Source organism: Diadema setosum, chromosome 20 (assembly GCF_964275005.1).
Source record: "Diadema setosum chromosome 20, eeDiaSeto1, whole genome shotgun sequence".
NCBI lineage: Eukaryota > Metazoa > Echinodermata > Echinoidea > Diadematoida > Diadematidae > Diadema > Diadema setosum.
The window spans coordinates 2,488,455-2,515,537 of record NC_092704.1 but is presented as its reverse complement, the minus strand read 5'-3'; the positions used below and the strand labels follow the sequence as shown (position 1 = coordinate 2,515,537).

General features: G+C 38.9%; 1 protein-coding gene across 1 annotated transcript; it reads right to left on the bottom strand.

The window, feature by feature from the left end:
- On the bottom strand, window positions 1-26,837 carry LOC140244009 (uncharacterized). The gene is made up of 6 exons (XM_072323662.1): window positions 26,723-26,837; window positions 17,737-17,934; window positions 5,300-5,818; window positions 1,957-2,566; window positions 1,021-1,755; window positions 1-88 (listed from the first exon to the last, which is right to left on the bottom strand). Exons 1-6 carry the CDS (start codon window positions 26,835-26,837, stop codon window positions 1-3), a joined length of 2,265 nt encoding a protein of 754 aa, XP_072179763.1.
- Between the last annotated feature and the right edge of the window lie 246 nt (window positions 26,838-27,083).

Genomic DNA, 27,083 nt, shown 5'->3' with positions numbered 1-27,083 from the left:
CTAACTGTCTCCACTAAATGTATTTGGGTTAGTCGTATCACAAGTGTGCATGGGACCGTGCAAAGACATGTGCCGTTTGAGGGACCATCTGTGTGAGAAGCACCTTGAACAAACTTTACATTGGAATGGCTTTTCCCCGTGTGCACCCTCATGTGGATCATCATACATTTCTTCAATATGGACTTCCTGCACACTTTGCACTGCTCTCTTTTTTCTGAAGAGTGCTTGGATCCCTCCCCCTCAGGCTTACTCTGGTGTTCATGTGATTTCATCCTCTTCTTTGACAAATCAAGAGAGGTTGATCTCACTGTGTCATTAAATCAATTTGGGTTAGTTGTACATGTATCACATGTGTGCATGTGACCGAGCAAAGACATGTGCCGTTTGAGGGAACTTTTATGTGCGAAGCACCTTGAACAAACTGTACATTGGAATGGCTTCTCCCCATTGTGCACCCTCATGTGGACCCTCATATAGTCCTTTGATACAGATTTCCCACAGACTTTGCACTGCTCTCTTACATAAACATGCTTAGGATCATGCACAGACATGTGCCGTTTGAGGGACCATAGGTGTGAGAAACACCTTGAACAAACTTTACATTGGAATGGCTTCTCACCCGTGTGCACCCTCATGTGGACCCCCATACGGTGCTTTAATACAGATTTCCCACAGACTTTGCACTGCTCTCTTGCATAGAAGTGCTTAGAATCATGCAAAGACATGTGCCGTTTGAGGGAGCCTTTCTGTGTGAAGCACATTGAACAAACTTTACATTGGAATGGCTTCTCCCCTGTGTGCACCCTCATATGGTCACGCATATTGTGCTTTAATATAAAATTCTCACACACTTTGCACTGTTCTCTTAGATGTGGGCGCTTGCGTTTCTTTAATTGGAACTTGCTTTGGTGCTCATGTTTCATCCTTTCTTGGGACACATCACGATAGGTTGCCCTCTTAGTCAAACTAAACAAATCTTTATTACAGGTATCATATGCCTGCTTGGGACCGTGTACAGACATATGTCGTTTGAGGTACTCAATTCGTGAGAAGCCCCTTGGACAAACTTTACATTGGAATGGTTTCTCCCCTGTGTGCACCCTCATGTGGACCCTCATATAGTCCTTTGATACAGATTTCCCACAGACTTTGCACTGCTTTCTTCCATAAAAGTGCTCAGGATCATGCAAAGACATGTGTCGTTTGAGGTAATCACTTAGTGAGAAGCACCTTGAACAAACTTTACATTGGAATGGCTTCTCACCCGTGTGCAGTCTCATGTGCTGATTGAGGGACCACTTCTGTGAGAAGCACCTTGAACAGACTTCACATTGGAATGGCTTCTCCCCTGTGTGCACCCTCATGTGCCTCCTCATACATTCCTTTGATATGGTTATCTTGCACACTTTGCACTGCTCTCTTGTTTGAAAAGAGTGCTTGGATACCTCCCCCTCGGGCTTACTCTGGTGTTCATGTGATTTCACCCTCTTCTTTGACAAATCAAGAGAGGTTGCCCTTACAGTCTCACTAAACGAATTTGTGTTACTTGTATCACATTTGTGCATGTGACCGAGCAAAGACATGTGCCGTTTGAGGGACCATCTGTGTGAGAAGCACCTTGAACAAACTTTACATTGGAATGGCTTCTCACCCGTGTGCAGTCTCATGTGCTGATTGAGGGACCACTTCTGTGAGAAGCACCTTGAACAGACTTCACATTGGAATGGCTTCTCCCCCGTGTGCACCCTCATATGGATCTTCATCCATCCCTTCAATATTGATTTCCTGCACACTTTGCACTGCTCTCTTTTTTCAAAAGAGTGCTTGGATCCCTCCCCTTCGGACTTATTCTGGTGTTCATGTGATTTCATCCTCTTCTTTGACAAATCAAGAGAGGTTGATCTCACTGTCTCACTTAACGAATTTGGGTTAGTTGTATCACATGTGTGCATGTGACGTTTGAGGGAACTTTTTTGTGAGCAGCACCTTGAACAAACTTTACATTGCAATGGCTTCTCCCCCGTGTGCACCCTCATATGGTCATGCATATTGTGCTTTAATACAAAATTCATACACACATTACACTTCTCTCTCTGAAATGAGTACTTGTGTGCCTTTAATTGGAACTTACTTTGGTGTTCGTATTTCATCCTCTTTTGTGACACATGATGGGGTTCCCCTAAAGTCTCACTGAAGGAATCTGGGTTGTAGGCATCACTTGATATATGGCTGGTAAGATTTTTTTCTTGGGGGTCTGCAGCCTGTGTAAGCCTTTCTGGTCTAGGACCAAGTGCTAGGAAAACCAGCCCCTCCTTATCCTCTGCTGATACATCTTGCCCTGTCGAGGCTGATGGGGCTGTATTAGTCTTCTCACTGTCCACTGATGGTGTGTCATTCATTACCCCTGCAATTGCCAGGCACTTTGCATTACTTGCAACAAGTGCAGAGTTGCAATGTTGGTCGGATCCTGCTTCATAAAAGTCTTTCTGGATTTCATTTTGATTGAGAGTGCTTGTCCACGACACAGAATCCTCATCACCATTCAGAACAGGGTTCTTTGTTTCACCTGTTGAAATAAAAAAAAAAAAATGACATGAAACTACGCACACTATAGTTGTATTGCATTGTCAAGCAACAATTAATGGTCCCTACCTAATACTATAATCAGTGTCATTACATTCATGATTTTCATCTTTTAAGAAAAAAGATTTCAAATTACAATAATGAGTAGCATGATCTGACATACAATCAGGAAAAGGCAGCAGAAAAAACAAATATTGTGTGCATCAACATTCTTTGTGCAGGATTGTGCGGAAAACCTTACACTTAATAGTGATTCTGCACTACAAAACCAACCAGAAATGTCGTTATGGTGACTGATGCCTCTGCCATAATGCATGATTCTCCCAATAGGCGTATACACTGTAGTACATACAATGTCTTCACAATCACTTGATCCAAGACAGTTTCACATAACTGGCAAAATACTGATATGACAGATTGGTCAGAAATGACTTGAATGTTCACTTTCCTTGAACTGGGGTTGCTATAATTGTCGAAGAGTGCAGGTACACATATTTGGGGAATTGAGAATTTTTACTTGAATTCTGACGAATCCTTTTATAAGTTTATGCATTGAGTAATTTCCAAGGTATGAAGAAAGAGTGTAATTACAGTACAAAATAGATTTAAAAAAAAAAAAATTATGGAGGGGGGTATTGAAACCTGGCCTTTGACCCTTAACCTTTGATCTTTGACATTCTGGCTGGAAATTTCCTGGAGAATCTCCATTAGGTAATGCATGTATATATTAAGTTTTAAAACTAATAATGCAAGCATTTCATATACTAGTGTATGAGGGAAATAGTAACATTTTCAGGAATTGACCTTCACCTTTGACCCCATGACTATTGACCTATGACCCCTAAATTCCCTAGAACAATCTCTGCCAGTCAGTACATGCACATGTGCCAAGTTCCATGAAGATATATTGAAACATTTGTGAGAAAAGTAATATTACAACATTTTCACCTAACCTTTGACCTTTTGACCTTTGACCTTATGACAAGAAAATACCTTTGGGCATTGCATAGATATTGGGGAAATAGCAACACTTTAAGCATTTGACCTTAATCTTTTGACCTTTGACCATTTGCCAATGTCACTAAAATCTGCTCAACTAATTGTCCCATCATGCATCATCCTCGGACCAAATTTGGTGAAAGCTGCTTCATCCAGTTTTGAGTTATCACGTAAACAGATAAATATCAGGATTTGACCTTGATCTTTGACCTTTGACCTCTGTTCGATTTCAGTAAAAAACTAATCAAGTAATTGTCCCATCATACATCATCCTCCGACAAAGTTTGGTGAAATTTGCTTGATCCAGTCTTGAGTTATCGGATACAATTTCATGATTTGACCTTGACCCTTGACCTTTGACCTTTGACTGATTTCACCCAAAATCTAATCAACCGATTGCCCTATCATACTTTATACTTGGACCAAGTTTGGTAGAATTCAAGTCAATATTACTCAAGTTATCGCGTAAACAAAAGCAGACGGATGTACGGACGGACAACCCGAAAACATAATGCCTCCGGCACCACTTCGTGGCAGAGGCATAACAAAAAATAGTCAGACATAAATTAGTTGAGGGCAAATTCTGAAAGAGGGCAAGTCAAAGATAATTACACATTGTATATGGGACATTTCAGAGGCCTTTGTGGCCTGAAAACTAGTGTAAATGGCCCCTGATTGTTCTAGACTTCATCATGGCCATTGTTATTTAGGAGAAGTATACGTAATCATGGTAATCATGTAAAAAAAAAAGAAGAAAAATGAAAAAATGAAGATGACAGGCATATTCTAGAAAAGAAAATATCTGCCGTAACGGACGAGACCTGATAAAAAAAAACATGTTTTTGAAACTTTTCTTACCCTGAAAAGTCTCTAAAATTGTTTTATTCTGCAGTTTCTATCTCAGGATTATAAAAGTCACAACACTCACGACTATCAGAGGTACAAGTTCACGTCTAATGTCGTGAGGCAAACAGCTCCAATTACGTGTACATAATAATTAAAGGGGATGGCTAGTAACTGATCAGAGGGAATAAGTAGGAATGCTGGGGGATGAATGAATGAATGAACTTATTATCCAATGCAATAGCAATCATTGTACATGTTTATAGTCGTATCAGTTACATAAAAAAGCGAGGATAATAGGAACCACAAAATAGCGTGAATGCTAGTCAAATCTGGGCCCTTAAAGTTTATGCAGTTATAAAGTATAATTATTTCTTGATGACCGTTCCAATCCTTGTGGGATTCATTTAAGAGTACACTGTATCTATTGTTGTGTGAAAATCATTGCTTCAAATTGGTCTCATATTCAAGTAATGTGCAGTTCAATGTTTTTTAAGTTAGCATGACTGTACAGTGTTGGGTCATTAACGATTGCCCCAACACTGTACAGTCATGCTAATTTGAAATCATGAGATCTCGCACGGGACAGAGTACGTACTCATGCCATGTACCGTATCGTATCCCAAGCACAATCAATGTAATTTTTAGGTCCATCTTCACAGACATGCACATTGAGTGAATGTAACAAGAGAATCCATTGTACAGTGTGAGTTTGAGGAAAATCAAGCAATCCGTTCAGAAATTATGAATCTTTTAATTTTCTGCTCAGTTACTGCTGGATGAAAAGACTATGTAACTGCAGCTTGTGATGTCACATGTGTAGAATGATAATAAAGAAAATATATAGACAATTTTACATATTTTACAATTTTACACATTTCCAGATTCCAGCCATGTGGAAAGCACCTGGAATTGCACTCACACTTCAACACATTTCTCTGGGCAAGGGTTTCTTGTGAATGCAGTTTCTTGTGCTTGTTGAGCTCCCATTCCTTGACACACATTTCATACTTGTAAATGGATTGCCCAAAATGTAGTTGTACTTCTTCAGGATGCACTATTCTCGCATGCTTGCTCAGGCCCAACTTTGTCCAGAAGTCTTTTGAACACAACTTGCACTGCCATATTTTTCGCCCCTCATGTAGTTGCATGTGTCTTGCAAGATTGGCAAAACGGCCTCCACAAATACGACACTCTTCACTATGGGTCAAAGGCACATTCCCATGAGACCCAGAGTTGCATTCCACCGAAGTGTCTGTTCTGGCACACATACTCAGGACCTTGGCCAGTGGTCTAAGTTTCCCAGGTCCAGACTGCATCTGATTGAATGCCTCTGATGCCAAACTTTTCTCAGCATCAGCTCCACCTTGGACTCCAGTGTCCAAAGCATCATCTATTTCAAAGGAGCCAAACAATTATAGACAACATTTGTCACAAATATCACACAAAGTATTTGAATGTTACAATGTAAAATAAATACATACATATGTGACGATGCATCACAAAGTGAACAAGAGACCTGGGGGTCTCGTGCTCACCTGAGTATCGCAAGTTCGCCTTCTATGCATTCTTGCAGATTCTTACCTGAGAACATTGGAAACATGTGAGGGGTAGCTTTCAGAGCTGGTGCCATTTGCATATTCCTTCACACTGGTAAAAATACCTGCCAAGTACCCTGTACTTTTTAGAATGTTGGATTATGCTGTTTGCTGGAAAACAAGGAAAAGTAGAAATTACGCGGTGCATAATATATGTCCCTGTCGGAAGTAGCATTTAGTAGCAAAATGTACAATGTAGGTAAAAATCACGGTCAAAGGTAAAAATCAAGGTCAAAGGTCAAAGAAGTCAAAGGTCAAAATTCTGTGTAGAAGTTTTGAAGCCCTCACCTAGTGCCATCATATAAAGCAAACGGAATCGAAATCGGGTAAGAAATGGCGAAGGAGTAGCATTTTGTAGCAAAATGTACAATACAGGTCAAAAATCAAGGTCAAAGGTCAAAGAAGTCAAAGGTCAAAATTCTGTGTAGAAGTTTTGAAGCCCTCACCTAGTGCCATCATATAAAGCAAACGGAATCAAAATCGAGTTAGAAATGGCGAAGGAGTAGCATTTTGACGCAAAATGTGCAATATAGGTCAAGGGTCAAGGTCAAAGGTCACAACTGAAATTCTGTGTTGAAGTTTCAAAGCTCCCATGTGGTGCTATCATATAAAGGAAACAGAATCAAAATTGGCTCATATATGACAGAGAAGTAGCAAATTGAACATTTTGATCACACACGGACGCACACACGGATGGACGGACGGACACACACACGTACGGAGCCCGTTTCATAGTCCCCTGCTCGAACTCGTTCGGCGGGGACAAAAAGACCTAAAGCAATATCACTTTGATTCTAGAGAAGAATATTCTTGAATATTCCTTAATTAAGGAGGTTTTGGACCCCCCTAGGGCCCCAGGGAAAGCATGGTGCCCATTCAAACACTTTGAGATCCTATCCCCATAGGAATGATACTTGCCAAGTTTGGTAATAGTCCAGGCTAGGCTCCATAGAAAGTGCACCTAACCTTGCTTTTTGATACAATGTTTTTAGATGGTTTCTTGTCAATTCGAGGGTGCTGATTCCAAATTCGATTGATGCCACTCGCGTAACCTTGAGCATTTTTGGCAAAACGCAAAAATCCAAAATGGCCGCCAGATATGCTAATTTGGCCATGATAATCCCAGTTATGTCAATTTTATGACGAATTATTCCATCAAAGTTTTTTAAATTTTTGTTTCTTGAGTAATTCTACTTGCACATGCCAGAAATTTTTCATTTGAAGAGGTACATTTAGTATTTTAAGCTTATTTTCAATTAAAAATGGCTGCCACTCCTATACTCATGTACTATATGAATGGCAAAAAATATGCATAGAAATAGAAGACAAATTTTCAGTCACATACCTACGCTTTTATCAAGTTTTGCATGTGTAATGCAAATCTGATGAGTGCCACTAGCTAAACAAGCTAACAAACAAGCAAACAAACAGAAAGTTTATTGTTTTAGGCTTATTATATTCTTCTTAATACAACACTTCAAAATGGATGCCACTCATATACCCCTGCACAATATGAACGGCAGAGCGTGTGAAATAAACAAATTTCTTTTTTTTTCCTGTCACTCAGGTACACTGTTTACCAATTTGTGTGCTGATTATAAATCAGAAGGTTGTTACTAACAAAGGCTGTTTTATTTTTTGATGCAAACATCCAAATTTGCTACCTCAATCTGAATTTTTCCCTAGGTATTTGGAAAAATCCACCAAAACTTGAATTGACGCCAACATCAAGATCGTTTATCAGGAATTATTAGATATGAACATTTGATACTTACTTGCCTTGAGATGTTCAACATCAAAATATTCATTCTGATTTACTGAATTAAAAGGTTGAATCCTAGATGATGACACAAATGAAATTTCCAATTAACTGTCCTGTTCTACATTATCTAAAAGCGATATAATACAAACTTTTCAGTCCCCTCATCCAAGAAAGAACATGAGGCAGGGGAAAGTGGAAAAAAGGGACCACCTCACTTCCTGTTGTCAAATCTCTGAAATGAAAACAATGCCCAAAAGTTTTCAATGTTAACCCAGATGAATTATATATGGTAGATGAATTTTACCACCGTTTTTTTTTTTTTTTTCGGAGTGAATGTGTCTGAGTATAGGCATATGATGTCGAGGGAGACTGAGATCTGTACAGGTACAGTGCTGCCTCATTCTGAAAGCAGTATTATAACAACTTCACACTGCTTGTCTTTAATCTTCAGCATTTGCAGATTCAGGATTGCTCTCGGTAACCAGACCAGCTGTGTTAGGACTCTGAATGATGGCCTCCTTAATGGTGGATGTAAACTAACTCCACTAGAGGTCTTTTTAACATATATGTGGTGACATCACATTCACTTCACGTAGGAAGTTAGCAGATGATCTTGCCTTTAAGTCCCATAGAAAGTCCTTGGATGACATGAGCCGAGTACTGCCCCATCTCAAGACAATAGTGGAGTACTTGATCTTCTGGAGACTTTGCCCCAACCTTTACTAGATTATCATCAGACCAACTGCATGCCTTCCATCTTAGTAACCATCTTGCCAGCGCTATGTTCAAGGTAGCCCTCTGTGGCAAGTCTTCCAAGCATAGGCTAAGGAAGTCCACCCTCCTTCACTGACACTCGATCACTCTCCCTCACACTGGAAGGAAAGGATGGCAAGTGTCACCAGTGCCGTCAACGCATACCCTGACCTTCCAAACACAATAGCATGGGGGGGGGGGGGGCATTTCATGAAGCTTTTTGTCTGACAAATTTGCTCTCAGTTGATCAGATGCAAGGAATTTAGTAGCTTATAACAGTTTGTCAAAAAGAAAAGATCTGACAAAACACTTCATGAAATGCCCCCTTGAACAACCTGCCATCAATGCGCCTGAAATCCCACAAGCCTAGATTTCCATACTGTAACTTGAAAGCTTTGACCCCAAAACAGGTTGGTGCAGATGCTGGTCTGATGTCATCTCTGATACCACCCAAGTTACCTAACACTGTCTCTGGCCTGGCAACAATGCCATAGAGCTTCAACGGGTGGTGATCAAGCAAGTCTTCATGTCTTCATCCTGTTTCTATGGCAAATAATTGCCATCTGACCCCTGAGGAAGTGCTGAACATCACCAGATGTGGTTGCAATTAAAACAATTGCAGAACTAATATTATGCATCTTTAGCCTGAGAATTCTGCAAATTTGGGGCTGATGTCGCCTGCTGCTAAACATACAATTAAAGGGTTCTTTAAAGACAATAAAAATGACAGTTTTAGTTTTAAGACAAGACTGAATGAGATCATGATGTCAAAGTGTATATTATCAACACCTGGGTACTGTGAGAGAACTGAAAGAGGTATCTCACATTGCTCCTTGGTTGATGTTTTTAATGAACAGTTTGTACGGTATTGCATTAGGACAATTTCGTTTATGCCTTCAACAGTTTTTGTTGCTGTTTTAATTCAAGAAGAAAATCAGGTTTGCTCCATAATATCAAGGCGGCATTTCTAAATTAAATTATATCAAAGTGATGGAGGTTATGATCCATTTTGAACTCGCCTCAGGACTGCACCCTCCCCCCCCCCCCCCCCACCAACTCCTTGCTGGAAAAAAAATCTGCAATGTAAAGGGTTTTTAGTTGTGTCATTAATGTCCGATGTGTTTTGTCTGCAACCATGTATCTCTACACTTACTGTATAGGATTTTTCTGTACTTTGTTAATATGGTTTTAGGGGAATGCATATTACAAGCTTTGCTTTCTAGCTTCCCCTCCATTTTCAACATTGTTTGATAAATACCATGTATCTAGGCTCCTTAATATATTGTGTTAGTATTACATTTTTATATTCAACCTGCATGTAGAATATGATGGCATATTGATTCCTTGCGAGACATTTAGTGAACTTATGATTGTTAAAACTTTTGTTGAGACAAAATGAAATATATAAGAAATTGTGTTCAATATCGTAAGGTTTATGAATATTAAATGCTCATATATGTTGGCCCCCTATATATTGGAAGTGACACCCAACATATTGCACATGCAACACTTTATGATAACGTAGGTACGGGACTGGAAATACAGTAAATTAGTTCTATATTTCCATGCATATGTTTTGCCATTCATATAGTACATAAGCATAGGAATGGTGGCCATTTTGAATAAAAAAATGAGCTTTAAATGCTAAATGAGCCTTTATGAAATGAAAATTTGCTTGCAAATGCAGATGGAGTAACTCTAGGAACAGAAATGTACAAAGTTTGGTGGAATAATTGGTCATATAATGTACATTATTGTGTTTATCACGGCCGAATTAGTATATTTGGCTGCCATTTTGGATTTTTGCATTTTGCCGAAAATGCTCAAGGTTACGCGAGTGGCATCAATCGGATTTGGAATCAGCACCCTCGAATTGACAAGAAACCATCAAAAAACATTGTATATATCAAACTAGAAATGTCGCTTTGGCGACTGGTATGCCTCCGCCATAATGCATGATTTTCCCAATAGGTCTAGATAGTACATGTGGACAATGTGTGATTACATTTTCACAAAATTGGCAAAATATTGAAATGACAAGTCTGTCACAAATGTGTTGAATGTTCACCTTCCTTGACCTAGGTTTAATTGGATGAATAGGAGAGCATGTATCTAGGGATTTAAGGACTTTAACTCGACTTTGACCCATAAGGTACAGGTGTGGAGAATAAGTGCAATTTCTGAATTGAATAGTAAATTGTTACCATTTTCATCTGGCCCTTGACCCTAAAATTCATAAGATAATCACTTTCAGGTAGAACATGCATAATATGTACTATGTTTCAAGATAACTTGAGCCACTTCCGAGATATGGAGGAAAAAGTTAGTTCAGCACTTTCACTTGATCTTTGACCTTTTGACCTTTGAGGCAAAAAAAGAAGAAAAAAAAATTTCCAGAGAATTTCTATTAGGTTACACATGTATGCATACACTAAGTGTAAAAAAAAAAAATAACCCTGCTGGCATTGCATGATAGGAGGGAAATAGTAAAATTTTGAAGTGTTGCACTTGACCTTTGACCACTGACCTTTGACCCCATGAACCCTACATTCTCTAGATAATCACTTCCAGTCAGTATATGTATATACTATGTTCCATGAAGATACCTTGAACAATTTTCCAAGGTATGGAGAAAAAAAAAAGAAGTTTTAATATTGTTACTTGACCTTTTGACCTTTGACCTTTGACCTCATGACCCAAACTTTCACCAGATAATCTTCATTGGGTAATACAAGTATACACTAAGTTTCAAGAAAACATCTTCAGGCATTCAATAGATATGGTGGAAATAGTAAAATTTTATGTATTTGACCCTGACCTTTTGACCTTTGACCTTTGACCTCATGACCCAAACTTTCACCAGAGAATCTTAATTGGGTAATACATGTATACACTAAGTTTCCAGAAAATATCTTCAGGCATTCAATAGATATGGTGGAAATAGTGAAATTTTATGTATTTGACCTTGACCTTTTGACCTTTGACCTTGAGCATGTGCACCCAAAAGTTGATAGGCACAACTTCACCCCCTAATACACATACATGCCAAGTTTCATTAGGATACCTCAACAGGTTTTGATAGTTACCTTGTCCACAAAATTCATTACGGACGGAAGGACGGACGGAAGGACGGACGGATGGACGGACGGACGGACGGACAACCCGAAAACATAATGCCTCCGGCACCACTTCGTGGCGGAGGCATAAAAACAAGGTTGGGTGCCTTCTAGCCTGGACTATAAATCCATTATGCTGTTTTCAGCAAGATGAAAATCTAGGTTCCCCCTAGATGTGCAATGGACAAACTTGGAACTATGTACAGTCATCAATACTTCTAGACAATTGTCAATATCCCTTAATGTGGAAGGGGGGGGAGAATTAGGTCCCCTTGGGTCCCCACAGGGAAGCACGGTGCCCTGTTGAAAAAATTTAGATCTTAACCTCCTGTAATGCTACCTGTCAAGTTTAGTGAATATTCATAGAGGGATTTTCAACAATGATGAACACGTACGGTACAATTTACATCACTATTTGGACCAATCCCAACCATTCCCTTGGGTCGCGGGGGGGGGGGGGGGGGGGTGTCTCCCTGAATCTGCAATGATTAAACTTGCAATAACAGTCATCAATATCTCAACTCATTGTATTAACTTAGCTCAATCACTTCTGGTTCTAGAGAAAATCTTTAAAGACTCCTTACTTGGGGGGGGGGGGGGGTGGATAGAGAACCTTGAGGCCCCCAGGTGGAGCATGGTGCCAAATTTGATGGAAATTAGATTCTGTCCCCCTAGGGATGCTACCTGTAATGTATGGTGAAAATTCATTTCCAAGTTTTTAAGAAAAAAGATGAAAATTCACAATTTAGGCCCCAATTTAGGCCCCTGGGGCCCAAGGTGGGTCATGGTGCCCATTTGATGGGTATGAGATTTTGCCCCCTAGGGATGCTACCTACCAACTTTGGTGAAAATTCATCAAGGTGTTTTCAAGAAAAATCTGAAAAAATTGAATCTGAAAAAATTTGGGCCGCATTAGGACCCCTCCCCACTCCCCTCAATGCCATGGGTCCCAAGGGGGCACCCCTGATTCCCCCATGAACAAACTTGAAACTACAGTCATCAATGTACACCTACTAAGTCATAGTATTAAGTCAGCGTTATCACTTCTGGTTACAGAGAGATGATTTTTTAAGATTCCTTAATTTTTTTTTAATTTTTTTTTTTTTTTTTGGGGGGGGGGGGGGGTTGGTCCCCCTTTGTGCCCCTCAAGTGGGGTATGGTGCCCACTTGAAGAAATTAAGATTCTATTCCCCTAGGGATGCTACCTGCCAAGTTTGGTGAAAATTCATCTAGGAGTATTTAAGAAAAAAGATGAAAATTTACAATTTAGGCCCCAATTTAGGCCCCTGGGGCCCAAGGTGGGCCATGGTGCCTATTTGATGGATATGAGAATTTGCCCCCTAGGGATGCTACCTACCAACTTTGGTGAAAATTCATCAAGGTGTTTTCAAGAAAAATCTGAAAATGTACAATTTGGGCCCATTAGGACCCCTCCCCACTCCCCTCCATGCCCTAGGTCCCAAGGGGGGCAGCCCTGATTCCCCCATAAACAAACTTGAAACTACAGTCATCAATGTACGCCTACTAAGTCACAGTATTAAGTCAGCTTTATCACTTCTGGTTCTTGAGAGATGATTTTTTTTAGGATTCCTTAATTTTTTTTTTATTTTTTTTTTTTATTTTTTTTTGGGGGGAGGGTTGGTCCCCTTTTGTGCCCCTCAAGTGTGGTATGGTGCCCACTTGAAGAAATTGAGATTCTTTTCCTCTAGGGATGCTACCTGCCAAGTTTGGTGAAAATCAGTCAAGGGGTTCTCAACAGGAAGATGAAGATGTTAAAACAAAATTACGCATGACGGACGACTGATGACAGACACCAGACGAAGAGCAATTGCAATAGCTTAATTGAGCCTTCAGCTCAGGTGAGCTAACAAAAGTCGCACCCCTTGATATTAAGTTAGGACTCAATAAAGGTGAAATGGCTCAACCACGTCAATATTGGGTCTTCACATTTTCTGAAAGAACTACCGTTCTTGTACATTATATTTTTAAGTCGGGATCAAAATGAATGGGAATGTGCATTTTCAGCTGCAGTTTTTTTTTTTTTTTGTAGAGTATAATGTGAGATCAGGTATGTCTAAGAGACCCTTTTCATTTCTTGAAATTCCTTTGCACACTCTTCACTTTCAAGTCTACTAATTTTTGAAGGGCTAATGTTGATGCTTTGAAAGTTGGTATTAATCATGACCAGAATGTGTTGATGAAGCATAAAATTTCAGCTTCATCTGATACTCTCTTCACTGTTGTTGCTCCAGTGGTTTACACCCTGTATTTGGTCCTGTTCATTGCACAGCTAGCATGGTTTGACCGCCCCGCTCGCTGACTTTTTACTTTCAAGTCTCGCGCAACTTTTGAGACCAAATTTGTCGCGCCCTGGCATACCGTTCGGAAGCCACGCCCCTTCAAAAAATTTTCGTCAACTCAAAGATTGCTCAAAAACGTGATTTTGTGTACAAAGTCAATACAAATTGTTTTTTCAATTAATTCATTTAAAGATTCATATTTCTAATTTGAATGGCTGAAATCAATTTATTTTAGCATAATTATGCTTCAAAAAAAATGTGTATGACAAATTCTGCTGCAAAAAACAAAAACAAAAGTTCGAAAAAACACAGAAACACATTAAAAATTGATAGAACAATAAAAAGCATAAGAAATTAATTTTGATTCTGATTTTTTTTTTTTTTACGCTCAAATGTTAGGAAAGTCACTAGGAATATTTCAACCAAAAATCAGCATTCCATAAGCTTTTATAAGCCAATTACAGATGAAAATGAGGTTTTTTGCATATATTTGCATAATTAATTCAAAATAGAAAATGCAAATTTTAGGAAAATTCAACTTAACAGTCTTGTAGATTACATCCGGCTTTGTGTTCATGTAAAATTTTGCGGCGATCGCGCGATCAACGGCCGAGATCTGAAGGAATTCAAGTTTGCTAAATAGCCCACGTAAGTTAGGGTTAAGCGCTTGAAGAGACCCTGTACTTTTCCCCCGAGTGTGCTTTCTTTCCAATATTTACATAGTTTTTGCAGAATCCATTTCACTTGAGCTATAGACCATTTTAAAGCTTAGAGTCTGTTCTTTCAGGATCTGCCCTAAACTAAGAATCTGTGTCTTGCGACTTTTCGTTGATTTTGTGATGCAGAATTACAATATACAAATTTAGTGTATACGCTGTTATTTTCGCTTACAGATATTTTCGCGAATGACAGGGCCATAGACATTTGCACAAGATGTTGTTTTGATGCCAACGCTTACGTTAAAGGGACTGTACAGTACTGGTTGAGGTGGGGATTCATGTTTTGAACATTCCTGAGTGAGATGAGAAACCCCTTATGAAATATGAAAGAACATGTAATTTTAACAAGGATTCAACATTTATTTGATGAAAATTGGTTTTCAAATGGCTGAGATATCAAAAAAAGTGATAATAATGAAAGGTGACAGGCCACGCCTTTTATTACAATCTCTTTGTTTCACCTTGTATTTGGATATCTCAACCATTTTAAACCTGATTTTCATCAAATAAACTTTTCACACCCTTTAGAATTGCATGCTGTCTGATATCTCATAGAGTGGTTTCTGAACATCTCGAAAAATGTTAAATGCTAAATCCTTACCTCGACCAGAACTGTACACACTCTTCAATGTACATTCTATAAACACGGCACATGGAGACATTTTCGCGTGTTCTTAAATCCGCGATCCAACTTTGATTCGTGAAATTCGAAAACAATAACAGCTCATAAAGTATATTTCTTTTTTGCTATTCACAAGAAGTCACATTTTGTGTCACAAGTTTCATTTTCAAGCATGCAACTGCATTATGAGACCACATTTGTGACCCTGCACCTCAAAACAAACAAAAAGTTGCCATACATGAATTTTTATTCAAATTCATGAATTTCTTCCGTCGAGATGTTTTCATTGCAACTGATTGACAAATTGCCCTACATCGACGTAAATAAACAAGCACTGAATTGATCAGTGTTTAGTAGTAGCCATGATAAAAAATCATGGGCGTACATACTCGAGCAGGATTCGAACCTACGACCTCCTGATCACCGGACAGGCGTCATCTCCACTAGACCACCGAGCTTTCGCCCGAAAGCAAGTGTTGGTTCTAATCCTTATAGCATGCAGCGGGTACTGCTTTGTTATTCAAATTCATGAATTTCTTCCGTCGAGTTGCATGAATTTTTAGTTAAGACCATATTCTGAAAGAACAGACTTTAAACTTTAAAATGAGGTATAACTCAAATCAAATGGACTCTCCTAACCTATCTAAATATTGGAAAGAAAGCACAAACTCAGGAAAAGTGTGAACTGAGAAAAGAGGCTCTGAAGTACGGTGTCTATTCCAGTGCTTAATCTTTACCAAACCGTGCTGGCTGTGTGATGAATGGGACAAAAAACAGGAAGTAAACCACCAGAGTAACAACAATGAAGGGATTATCAGATTAAAGGCATAATTTACCATTTGCAGATGAAAGCATTAGTGCTTTAAAATAGTTCTAAAATGTGAGTTAGGGATAGAAACAACCACTGTCGAAATTTGAATCCGTATAATCGATGTTAAGTGCTGTTAAATACACAAAATGTGAACAATAGTTATAATAAAAATATTTCCAGACTAAACCGTATACAGTTACGGTTTATTGAGAAAAACCCTGATATCTCCTTATATTTTAGGTTTTATTGCAAATATTTCATATGGTAGGATGTTTTATGATACAAGAGACCTACACATATGCATCAAATGTGATATCTGGAACATTTTTGAAATCACTGCTCCCAAAGGTAAACTGGACCTTTAAACTGAAATTAAGCATGCCTAATAAACACATTCTGTCCATAATTAATGCCAACTTTCAAAGCAGTAGCACTATCCTTTCAAAAGATTTTTAGAGTTGAAAGTGAAGAGTGTGGACAAGGTTTTTCAGAAATGAAAAAGGGATTCTAAAGACACACTAATCACATTATTCTACCAAAAATGTTCGAGATAAACTGCTAAAAAAAACCACTTTCCTGCCCGTTTTATGATACCAAATTTTAGCATAATGTAAAAGAAGACCCCCTCTTTCAGAAAATATGAAAAAGTCAAGTTCGGCTAGGTTGACCCATTTCACTTATTTTCAGTCCTCACACAAAATCAGTGTGTGCGACTTTATGTTCGTTTTGAGGTGCACGGTCACATTTACAGTGAGTGAAAAGGCCGGGCTCAACCGTTCATTGCGGTACCAAAATTGGCCGCACATTTGGCCAAGCTCTGGAGGTAGTCTTGGCCACGGCCAAGCTGCAGCCGAGCCCGGCATTTTCTCACTGTAAACACAAACTGGACTTAATGGCCCGAATTCACAAAGGTGGTACAAATGAAACCATGGTTTAAAACATGGAGTGCCAAGTGTCACACAAAATATTTCGTTACGAAATTGGTCATTTCGTTGACAAAATGACCGTTTCGTTAACGAAATTATTATTTCGTGGACGAAACGTTCATTAGGTTACAAAATGTTGTTATTTTGTTACAAAATACATCACTGTAATCATTTCATCGACGAAATTACTGATTTCATAACGGAATATTCCGGTTGGCGCTCCATGGTTTTTGTCCCATGGTTTAAACCATGGTTTCATTCGTACCACCTTCGAGAATTCGGGCCATTGGTACCAAATTTAGTCTGGCTTCCAGACCCTCTGTCCGTACTATTTTGCTATTCAGGATATTAACGCTCTCAACGTTGAAAACTAGTATAGTTCAAAAAGGTGTCTTTTGGAAAGGCGACGATACCACCACGGGGCGCCAACTTTGTCGCTGCGGAGTCCAGTTGGCAAAGGGTCTGGAAACCAGTCTATGCCACATTGTGACCAGCGTCCTCTCAATAAATAGTGTTTGTTTGAACCTTGACAATTGTCTCAATGAATTGTCTCATCTAATCTACTGGTCCAACAAAGACTGACAAACCATCAACTTGGTAAGTTGAAAGTTGCTACCTTTGGACCAGAACCACTTTATCATCAAATGTCATTTTTATGGTTTGAGAATAATGCATGTTGGTTACATTCCTATCACCATCATTACCTGGTGGGGCGGGGCTCTCTTGGTTGAGTCTGGACCCATGTCTTCTTAGGTGCTGTCTGAACTCTTCACTGCTTGTGAATGCTTCTCCACACTCCTCACACAGAGGTAGCTTGTAAGTCCTGACCATGATTTCTCTTTCCTTCTCCAGTTTTGGAATGGAGGAAGTTGAACATGGGTTGGCATCATAGTCTTCTGCAACTGAGGATTGATAGATATACAATTGTACATTATATAGAATTAGAAGTTACTGGCACCATTCATGAAGATGTTCATCATAAAGCCCATTCATTTCAGTACGAGACGCTCACCCAAGTATCGCAAGTTCACCTTCCATGCATTCTGGCAGACTCTTACGTGAGAACATAGGAAACTTGTGGTGGGGTAGTTTGAGAGCTGGGGGCATGGTGTCTATCTGCATTATATTCCATCTCACTGGTAAAAATACCTGCAAGGTACACTGTACTTCATAGAATGTTGGACTATGCAGTTTTGGGCCCCCTGGGACCATCAGGTGGGCATGGTGCCTATTTGATGGAAATGAAATTCTATACCTCTAGGGATGCTACCTGCCAAGTTTGGTAAAAATTCATCTTGGGGTGTTCAAGAAAATATAAAAAATTTACAATCCAGGCCCCAATTTAGGCTGGGCATGGTGCCCATATGACGGGAATGAGATTCTACTCCCCTAGGGATGCTTCCTGCCAAGTTTGGTGCAAATCCATTACGGCATTTTCAAGAAAAAGATAAATATGTTAAATTTGAGCCCCATAAGGACCCCTCCCCACCCCCTTCCCCTGGGTCCCAAAGGGGCACCCCTGATTCCACCATGAACAAACTTGAAATTACAGTCATCAATGTACCAACTCATAATACAGTGCACTCCCATTATAACGAAATGCTCGGGACTGGCAGTTTTATTTTGTGATAACGAAATTTGGTTATAACAAATACAACAAAAAACAAATACAAATCAAATTAACGAAAAAAAGGAAGCAAAGCATATTATTCTCTTTGTTGAATACTCTTCATACACTGGAAAGCAATATGAACAATAAAACAAATAGTTATTCAATATCAGATTATTGTATTACAATAACGGAAGTTCCCCTCGGAAACTATGCGTGACACACCAGGGGAACACACAGTGACGTGACGCATTCACTCATGCAGAGACCCTATAAGTGCTTGTTCCGCTACATATTTTTGAAAGCGATCCTCAGTGCATTATAACAGAGCACCTTTTGTTTTTCTTCGTCAGTGGCACTCGGTAAAGACTTTGTTAAAAGAAAAATTTCGCTATAACCGTGTTCGTTATAAGCGAATTTTGTACCATACACTTGAATGGCGATAATTTTGGGACCATAAGTTTTACTTCATTATAACAAAACTTCATTACAACCGTGTTCGTTGTAACGGGAGTGCACTGAATTAACTTAGCCCTATCAATTCTAGTTCTAGAGAAGAAGATTTTTTAACCTCAACTAGGCCAGGGGGTGGGCTCCGAGGGCCCCCCCTCGATGTTTCGCGCGATGTATCACTAATGCGAAAAGCTATCGCCGCGACATTTCATGACTTTTTTCTTTCGAGTCTCCCGCATCTTTTGACACCAAATTTGTGATGCCAGGGCGCGCGGTTCCGAAGTTGCGCATAAATATGTACGTGCATGTCAGACCAAAAATTGCTCAAAAATATGAATTTGTGTACAATTTCAATGCAAACTGTGCTTACAGGCAAATGTCAATGAATAAAGTATGACTATTTGGGGATTTTATTGATTAAAATCAATTAATAACATATTTTCTTGTTCAAAACAATGTTGCGGACAAATTTTATCGAAAAGACAACGAAAGCATAAAGTAAAAAAAACACAGAAATACATAACAAATAAAAAAAAAACAATAAAATACCTAAGAATTTTTTTTTGATGGCACTTAATATTTGCTCAGGACACTAAAAAGAATATTTACACAAAAAATGTGCCCATTTAGAGCCTTATTTACTGATTTATACCAAATTGTCTGATTTCATGCATCATTATGCATAAATTAGCGTAATTTAGCATAACTGACATCTTCTTAAAAATCTAACTTCGTAGTACTTTAGATTACGTCATAGGCAATGTGTGTGCCAATTTTCATCGCGATCGCGCGGTCCCCCCTCCCCCAGGCTCTATGATCTACCTAAATAGCCCGGTCTAGTTAATGTGTGATTTCATGGAGCACGCGAACGATTTGCGAAGGATGCGAATGGAAAAATCCAATATTTGGAAAAGTTAATCTCCGAATGTGTTCCGACAACGAAGCCGAAAACTACTCTTGCGCAATTTGTGCGAAGTTTCCACGACGTATGTGCGAATGTCGTGTGTATCATCGCTAAAGTACAGCACGTTACGTACACGAAGAACACGCGACGGAAATGCGAACAACGAAGCATTTTCAATAATCATTGGAGAAAACGTACCCAAGGAGAGGCGGAAGCTGTCTTGAGTTGATTTTTTTTTCTTTCCTCTATTTCTACTTTCTTTTTCTCACATTTCTCTATCGTGTGCCTTGCTACATTTGTTTTTCCTAGGACCTATTTCCACTAGTAAAGCATTTGATTTTTTTTTGCAGTTCCTCCAACAAATAATCTCTATAGTTCAAAGGAAAGTTTACATACTTTAGATTAATTTTAAGTGTATTCTGTGATTTTTTTTTTGTCTATCAAACACTTCTTTCTCTTTGCTAGTCTTTAATTTTTTTTTTGTTACTATAGTTGTTAATAATTGCTTGATGTTCAGATGTATGCTACGATTTTATTTGTAGAAAAAGTATAGGTCATACATCCCCAAAACTTGCGCTAAACATTCGCGAGAGTGTCTCAAAAGGTACGCGAACAGTTTGCGATTACGTCGTAAAATGATCGGAAAAACTTTGCAGATTTCGCGTAACATACGCAAGACATTCTCCAAAGATTCGGAGTCTGTTTGGGGTTTCACAAACATTTTGCAAACATCGCGCGTGTCTTGCGAAGGTCTTGAGCATATGACGAGGCTTTAAAGACACTTTCGAGAACAATTCAAGAGCAAATCATGACCACGTGTGCGGAAAAGGTTCGCAAAAAATTTCAAACTTTTTTGAAATTCTCGCAGGAGTAAAAACGACATTCGCGAACAATTGGCGACGCTTCCAAACCCTTACGTTTGTTTGGCGATTTTTTGCAGACTAAAATATGAGTGCTGGATTTTGCCATTCGCGTCCTTCACAAATCGTTTGCGTGCTCCGTGAAATCACACCTTTAGGGTTAAGATTCCTTAATTTTGGAGGGTTTGGGTCCCTCTGGGGGCCCCCTGGGTAAGGCACGGTGCCCATTATAACAAATTGAGATCCTATTCCCCTAGGGATGCTACCTGCCAAGTTTGGTGAAAATCGGTCATGGGGTTCTCAAGAAAATGAAAGTGTAAAAAGTTTACCAACAACAGACGACGAAGGACGGATGACAGACGCTGGACGAAGAGTGATGGCAATAGCTCTTTTAAGCCTTTGGCTCAGGTGAGCTAAAAATGGATAACGCAAAAAAGGTAAACTGTCCTTAACAAGAAATGCTTTACTAACTTACTATATACACTGTACTACAACTTTAAATTTAAGATTAAAAGTTCATATGCAGATCACAAAACTTATACATTTTAGTAATGGAATCTGCATTGTGGATTAACTTAGGGATTTCTCACTCTCCCAACTAATTTCAAATATTGGTCAAAGCATCTTCACTATTGCAATACAGATATCCTTTGCCAAAATATCTATCTGCCACATGTGTAAACAGCTCTTGACATAATGCAGAATTTTTAATACTTTTCTTGCCAGGTTTGCAATGCTAAAAATTCAAAATTCATCACCATCACAGTCATGGTAGTTGTCATGGTTGCTTGCTTGTATCTGGAGGTCTCCCGGCAGTGAAGATTCAACCTTGACAATTGTATCAGTGGTATACATGGAATCTACTGGTCCATCAAAGACTGTCAAACCATCAGCTTGGTAAGTTGGAAGTTGCTGCTTTTGGACCACAACCACTTCGTCATCAGATGCCACTTTTATGGTTTGAGAATAATGCATGTTGGTGACATTCCTACCACCATCACTTGGTGGGGCAGGGCTCTCTTGGGTGTGCCTTGATCCATGTCTTGCTAGGTGCTGTCTAAAATCTTCATTGCTTGTGAATGCTTCTCTACACTCCTCACGCAGAGGAAGCTTGTAAGTCTTGACCGCGACTTCTCTTTCCTTCTCCAGTTTTGGAATTGAGGAAGTTGAGCATGGTATGGTATCATGTTCTTCTGGAAGTGGGTATTGAAAGACATAAATGGTAAAGAATTAGAAGTTACTGGCACCATTCATGAAGATGTTCATTACAGAGTCCATTCATTCCCTTAATGAAAAACACTTTAGGGGAGCAAAAAGGTGAATTGTCCTTGCCAAGAAATGCATTACTAACTGTATACTACACCTTTAAATTCGAGCATCTGGAATAAGAATTTACTGACACCATTCATGAAGATTAAAAGTACAAATGCAGATCACAAAGCCTATACATTTTAGTATTGGAATAAATTTATATATTGTGGATTAACTTAGGGCTTGTTTTCTTATATCATAATTCTTCCCATTGAAAAAAGAAATGTAGGCTATCATTTTCACAAAATAAGGCCTCCCAGAAGTTCATTGACCCGCCTATGACCTTTGACCTTGTGGTGAACTTCAACTCCCCAAGGGACATTTACAATATAAGTTTGGTCACAAACAAAGGGATCAAAAGTTATGAGCCATAATCGAAACGCGCCATAAAAACTTAACAATGGGCCCTAAAAATTTGTTAACCCCTTTCTGTGACCTTTGACCTTGTGATGACCTTTTATTCCTCAAGGGACATCTACCGTCCAAGTTTGGTCACAAACGGAAAAGGGGATCAAAAGTTATGAGCCACAATCGAAACGCGCCCTAAAAACTTAACATTGGGCCCTAAATGTTCATTGACCCCTGTTTGTGACCTTTGACCTTGTGATGACCTTCACCTCCCAAAGGGACATCTACCATCCAAGTTTGGTCACAAATGGACAAAGGGATCAAAAGTTATGAGCCATAATCAAAAGACGCCATAAAAACTTAACATTGGGCCCTAAAAGTTCGTTGACCCGTTTGTGACCTTTGACATTGTGGCAACCTTTACCTTCCCAAGGGACATCTACCAACTAAGTTTGGTCACAAACAGACAGATACATCAAAAGTTAGGAGCCATAAACGAAACACGTCCTAAAAACTTAACATAGGGCCCTAAAGTTCATTGACCTCTGCCTGTGACCTTTGACCTTGAGGTGCCCTTCATGTTTAGTAAAATGTGTAACTTTGTATAACCACTCTTCCCTCCAAGTTTGATTGAGATTGAAATCCTCAGTAGAGAATTATTCAAGTTTTTGTAGCGTTACGGACAAACGACGGGCGGACAGACGCCACAGGCGATCCCTTAGTCTCACCACACCTCCGGTGGGCTCAACAAAAATGTAGGGCATTTTTTTTTTCTTTAGAAAAGCAAGGTTTCTCACTCTCCCAACTAATTTTAAATATTGTTAAAAGCATCTTCACTATTAAAATGCAGATATCCTTGGCAAAAAATATCTATCTGCCACATGTCTAAACAGCTCTTCACATAATGCACAATGTTAATCGTTAACTTGGCATATTTCTTGCCACGTTTGCATTGCTAAAAATTCAAAATTAATCACCATCACAGTCATGGTAGTTGTCATGGCTGCTTGCTTGTATATGGAGGTCTCCTGGCAGTGACGATTCAACCTTGACAATTGTATCAGTGGTATACATGGAATCTACTGGTCCATCAAAGACTGTCAAACCATCAGCTTGGTAAGTTGGAAGTTGCTGCTTTTGGACCAGAACCAACTTGTCATCAGATGCCACTTTTATGGTTTGAGAATAATGCATGCTGGTGACATTCCTACCACCATCATCACTTGGTGGGGTAGGGCTCTCTTGGGTGTGTCTGGATCCATGTCTTGTTAGGTGCTGTCTGAAATCTTCACTACTTGTGAATTCTCCTCCATACTCCTCATACAGAGGTAGCTTGTAAGTCTTCACCACGACTTCTCTTTCCTTCTCCAGTTTTGGAATTGAGGAAGTTGAGCATGGGTTGGTATCACGTTCTTCTGCAAGTGGGTATTGAAAGACATACATTGCAAGGAATTAGAAGTTGCTGGCACCATTCATGAAGATGGTCATCATAAAGTCCATTTATTTAATACCGTAATGGAATACCCCTGTGGGGAGTGACAAGGTGAATTGTCCATGGCAATAGATGCTTTACTATTAACTACAGTACTACAACTTTAACCCTATTCCCATGGGGGGGGGGGGGGGGGGGAGATGTGATTTTGTGTACAAATCCAATGTAAATTGTGTTTTTACAATTAATTCACTTGTATATTTCTACTTTCAATGGCTGGTAATGACTTATTTTAGCCTGATTACCCTTTAAAAAGTTTCTGCAACAAGTTTTGACCAAAAAATAAAGCAACAAAAAAAAAAGTAAAAAAAAAAAGAAATTCATAAAACAATAAAATACATAAGAAATAATTATGGAGCCAAATTTTCCCTTCAATATTATTGTTGAGGATATTGAAAAGAATACGTTCAACAAGAATTAGAAGTCTTGGATCTTAAATTTTTTTATCTATAGGCAAAAAAAAAAAACATTTTTGCATAAATTAGCATACATCATTTGATACAAAATACATCAACTAAAATTTGAACTAGAAATGTCACTATGGCGACTGGTATGCCTCCGCCATAATGTATGATTCTCCTAATAGTTCTATAGTATGCCATGAAAGTGTGTGATGACAGTTTCATCTCATGGCAAAATATTAAGTTGACATGTTATAATGTGTTGAATGATCACTTTCCCTGAACTAGACTTAACTGGATGAATGGCTACATTTTCTATAAGAGCACGTATTTTGGGGGATTTGTGGACTTTTACATGACTTTAGACCCTTATAAGTCTCTATGCATTGAGTAATTTTCAAGTTACAGAGAAAAACTCTAATTTCTGTGTTAAATAGTAAATTGTTAGCATCTTGACCTGGCCTTTGACCCTTGGCCATTGACTCTATGACCTGAAGAGAATCACTGTCAGGCACAACATGCATATGGGTAATTCCATGAAGTTGGGGCAGTGTCCATGTAGCATCGTGAAATACATTTCAACATAACTCAATATTAATTATGCTGTACATTTATTGTTTGTAGGCTTTACATTTGCATTGAGGCCACACATTTTCCTGGAAATTTTGTGCCATTCAGACTCAATTTTGATGAAGTTATTAAACACAATTTTAAAAATACAATTACAAAATGTATCACGATGCTACGCGGTGTCCTTTTTTGTGACATTTGGTGGACACTGCGTAGCATAGTGACACATTGTGTAATTTTCTTGTAAAAGTAAAACTGTGGAAAGGAGAGTTAAGATATTTAGCTATCTGACTAATCTAGTAATTATGCATATAATATCAAATTTTGGTCCAGCTAATTGCATTAATTTGTCTTTCAGGACCAGATTTTAACTATCACGATGCTACATGGACACATCACGATGCTACAGGACACCGTTACATTAAAAAAAAAATAACTTCATCAAAATTAAGTCTAAATGGCACAAAATTTCCAGGAAAATGTATGGTCTCAATACAAATGTAAAGCCTATAAAGAACATGTATAGTATAATTAGTATTGAGTTATGCCAAAATGTCACACTTTGTGCCCCAACTTCACAGAATTACCCATATATATTTATTTTATGATGATACCTTGAGCCACTTTCGAGATATGAAGGAAGAAATAAATTTAGCAATTTCACTTAACCTTTGACTTTTTGGCCAAAAAACTTCCAAGAGAATCTTTGTTGGGTAATACATGTATACACAAAGTTTCAAGAAAAAATCCGACGGGCATTGCAAAAATATGATAGAAAAATTAAATTTAATGAGTTGACCTTGACCTTTGACCCCCGATCTTTGAGCTCATGACCCCAAAATTCCACAGATATATAATTACACTGCCAGTCAGTACATGCATATGTACTGTGCTCCATGAAGATACCTTGAACCATTGCCAAGATATGGAGAAAAAAGTGAAATTTAAACATTTTCGCTTGACCTTTGACCTCATGACCCCAAACTCTCACGAGAGAATCTTTATTTGGTGATACATACATATACCTACCAAGTTTCATTATGATACCTCCAACAATTTTTCAGTTATGCTGTCCACAAAATTGATTACGGACGGACGGAAGGATGGACGGAAGGACGGAAAACCCGAAAACATAATGCCTCCGGCGTCACTTTGTGGCGGAGGCATAAAAATCAACCAATGAACTCTTGTAGATCTGGCATCTACCTTAGTGCAAATTTTTGCCAAGTCATGATCCATGACCAAGATCTGAAAGGGGGGCCAAAAAGACCCCCCCCCCGTTTCAAGTCCCTCAAAAAACCCGCTGAGATTAGGGGTATCTAGAATTAGAAGTTACTGGGAGTGGGTAAAAGAAGATATATGTATATGAACTGTCCCTGGGAATAGTTGGCATAAATGTACACACACAAGGATGAAATGTAAACAAGTTGCTAAATTGCATTAAACAAAGATGACAGTTGTGAAACTCACATGAGATAAAATGGCAAATTATATTGAGATAAAATAGCGACTGCATGGAAGCGAAAATGTGCTATCGTATTCGCGATAGCGAAGGGTTTTTTTCTTAAATCTCTAGGGTCAACAATATTTCAGGGTCTGACGGGATAAGCCCATACATTTTTTTTTTCTTGGCGTTTAATATACTTCATCATACAGGCTGCATTCATAATCATATTCTTAGGCAAATAATTTGACAAAAACCGCGTCAGTTTGACAGAAATCACTTTACATGCACACTGTACCTGCTTCAGTGCTGTCTTCCATATAGACCGCCTGCCACTGGGATTCATATTCCCCTGCTTCATTTTCGTCATCATCTTCTTCCTCCATCTTAATCCATGAGACTGCCATGTCCATCTCTTGTATACTGGAAGGGAGTCTGCAACTGAAAAAAGAAAAGCAAAAAGGGACTGAATCTGTTATCACATGAGATGAATGAGAGGTTTTATTGCACAGGAGATGAGACCGCATGTGACAAACATTACAAAACCAACAAAAAGCTACACACCCCAATTTCGTGTAAGGACTAAAAATGGTGAAACAGATCAACATAGTCTAGACTCTGTGACACGACTTTTTGACATGCTGAACAGGGCCAGATCC

Excerpts from the sequence above, each read along its gene's own strand:
- LOC140244009 (XM_072323662.1), bottom strand. The coding sequence starts at position 26,837 with ATGGACATGGCAGTCTCATGGATTAAGATGGAGGAAGAAGATGATGAC. Across the intron at positions 2,567-5,299 it reads TGGCTGGAATCTGGAAATGT|GTGAAACAAAGAACCCTGTT; the intron begins GTAAAATTGTAA and ends TTATTTCAACAG. Across the intron at positions 1,756-1,956 it reads CAAAAAAGTTCCCTCAAACG|CCATATGAGGGTGCACACGG; the intron begins TCACATGCACAC and ends ATGGATGAAGAT.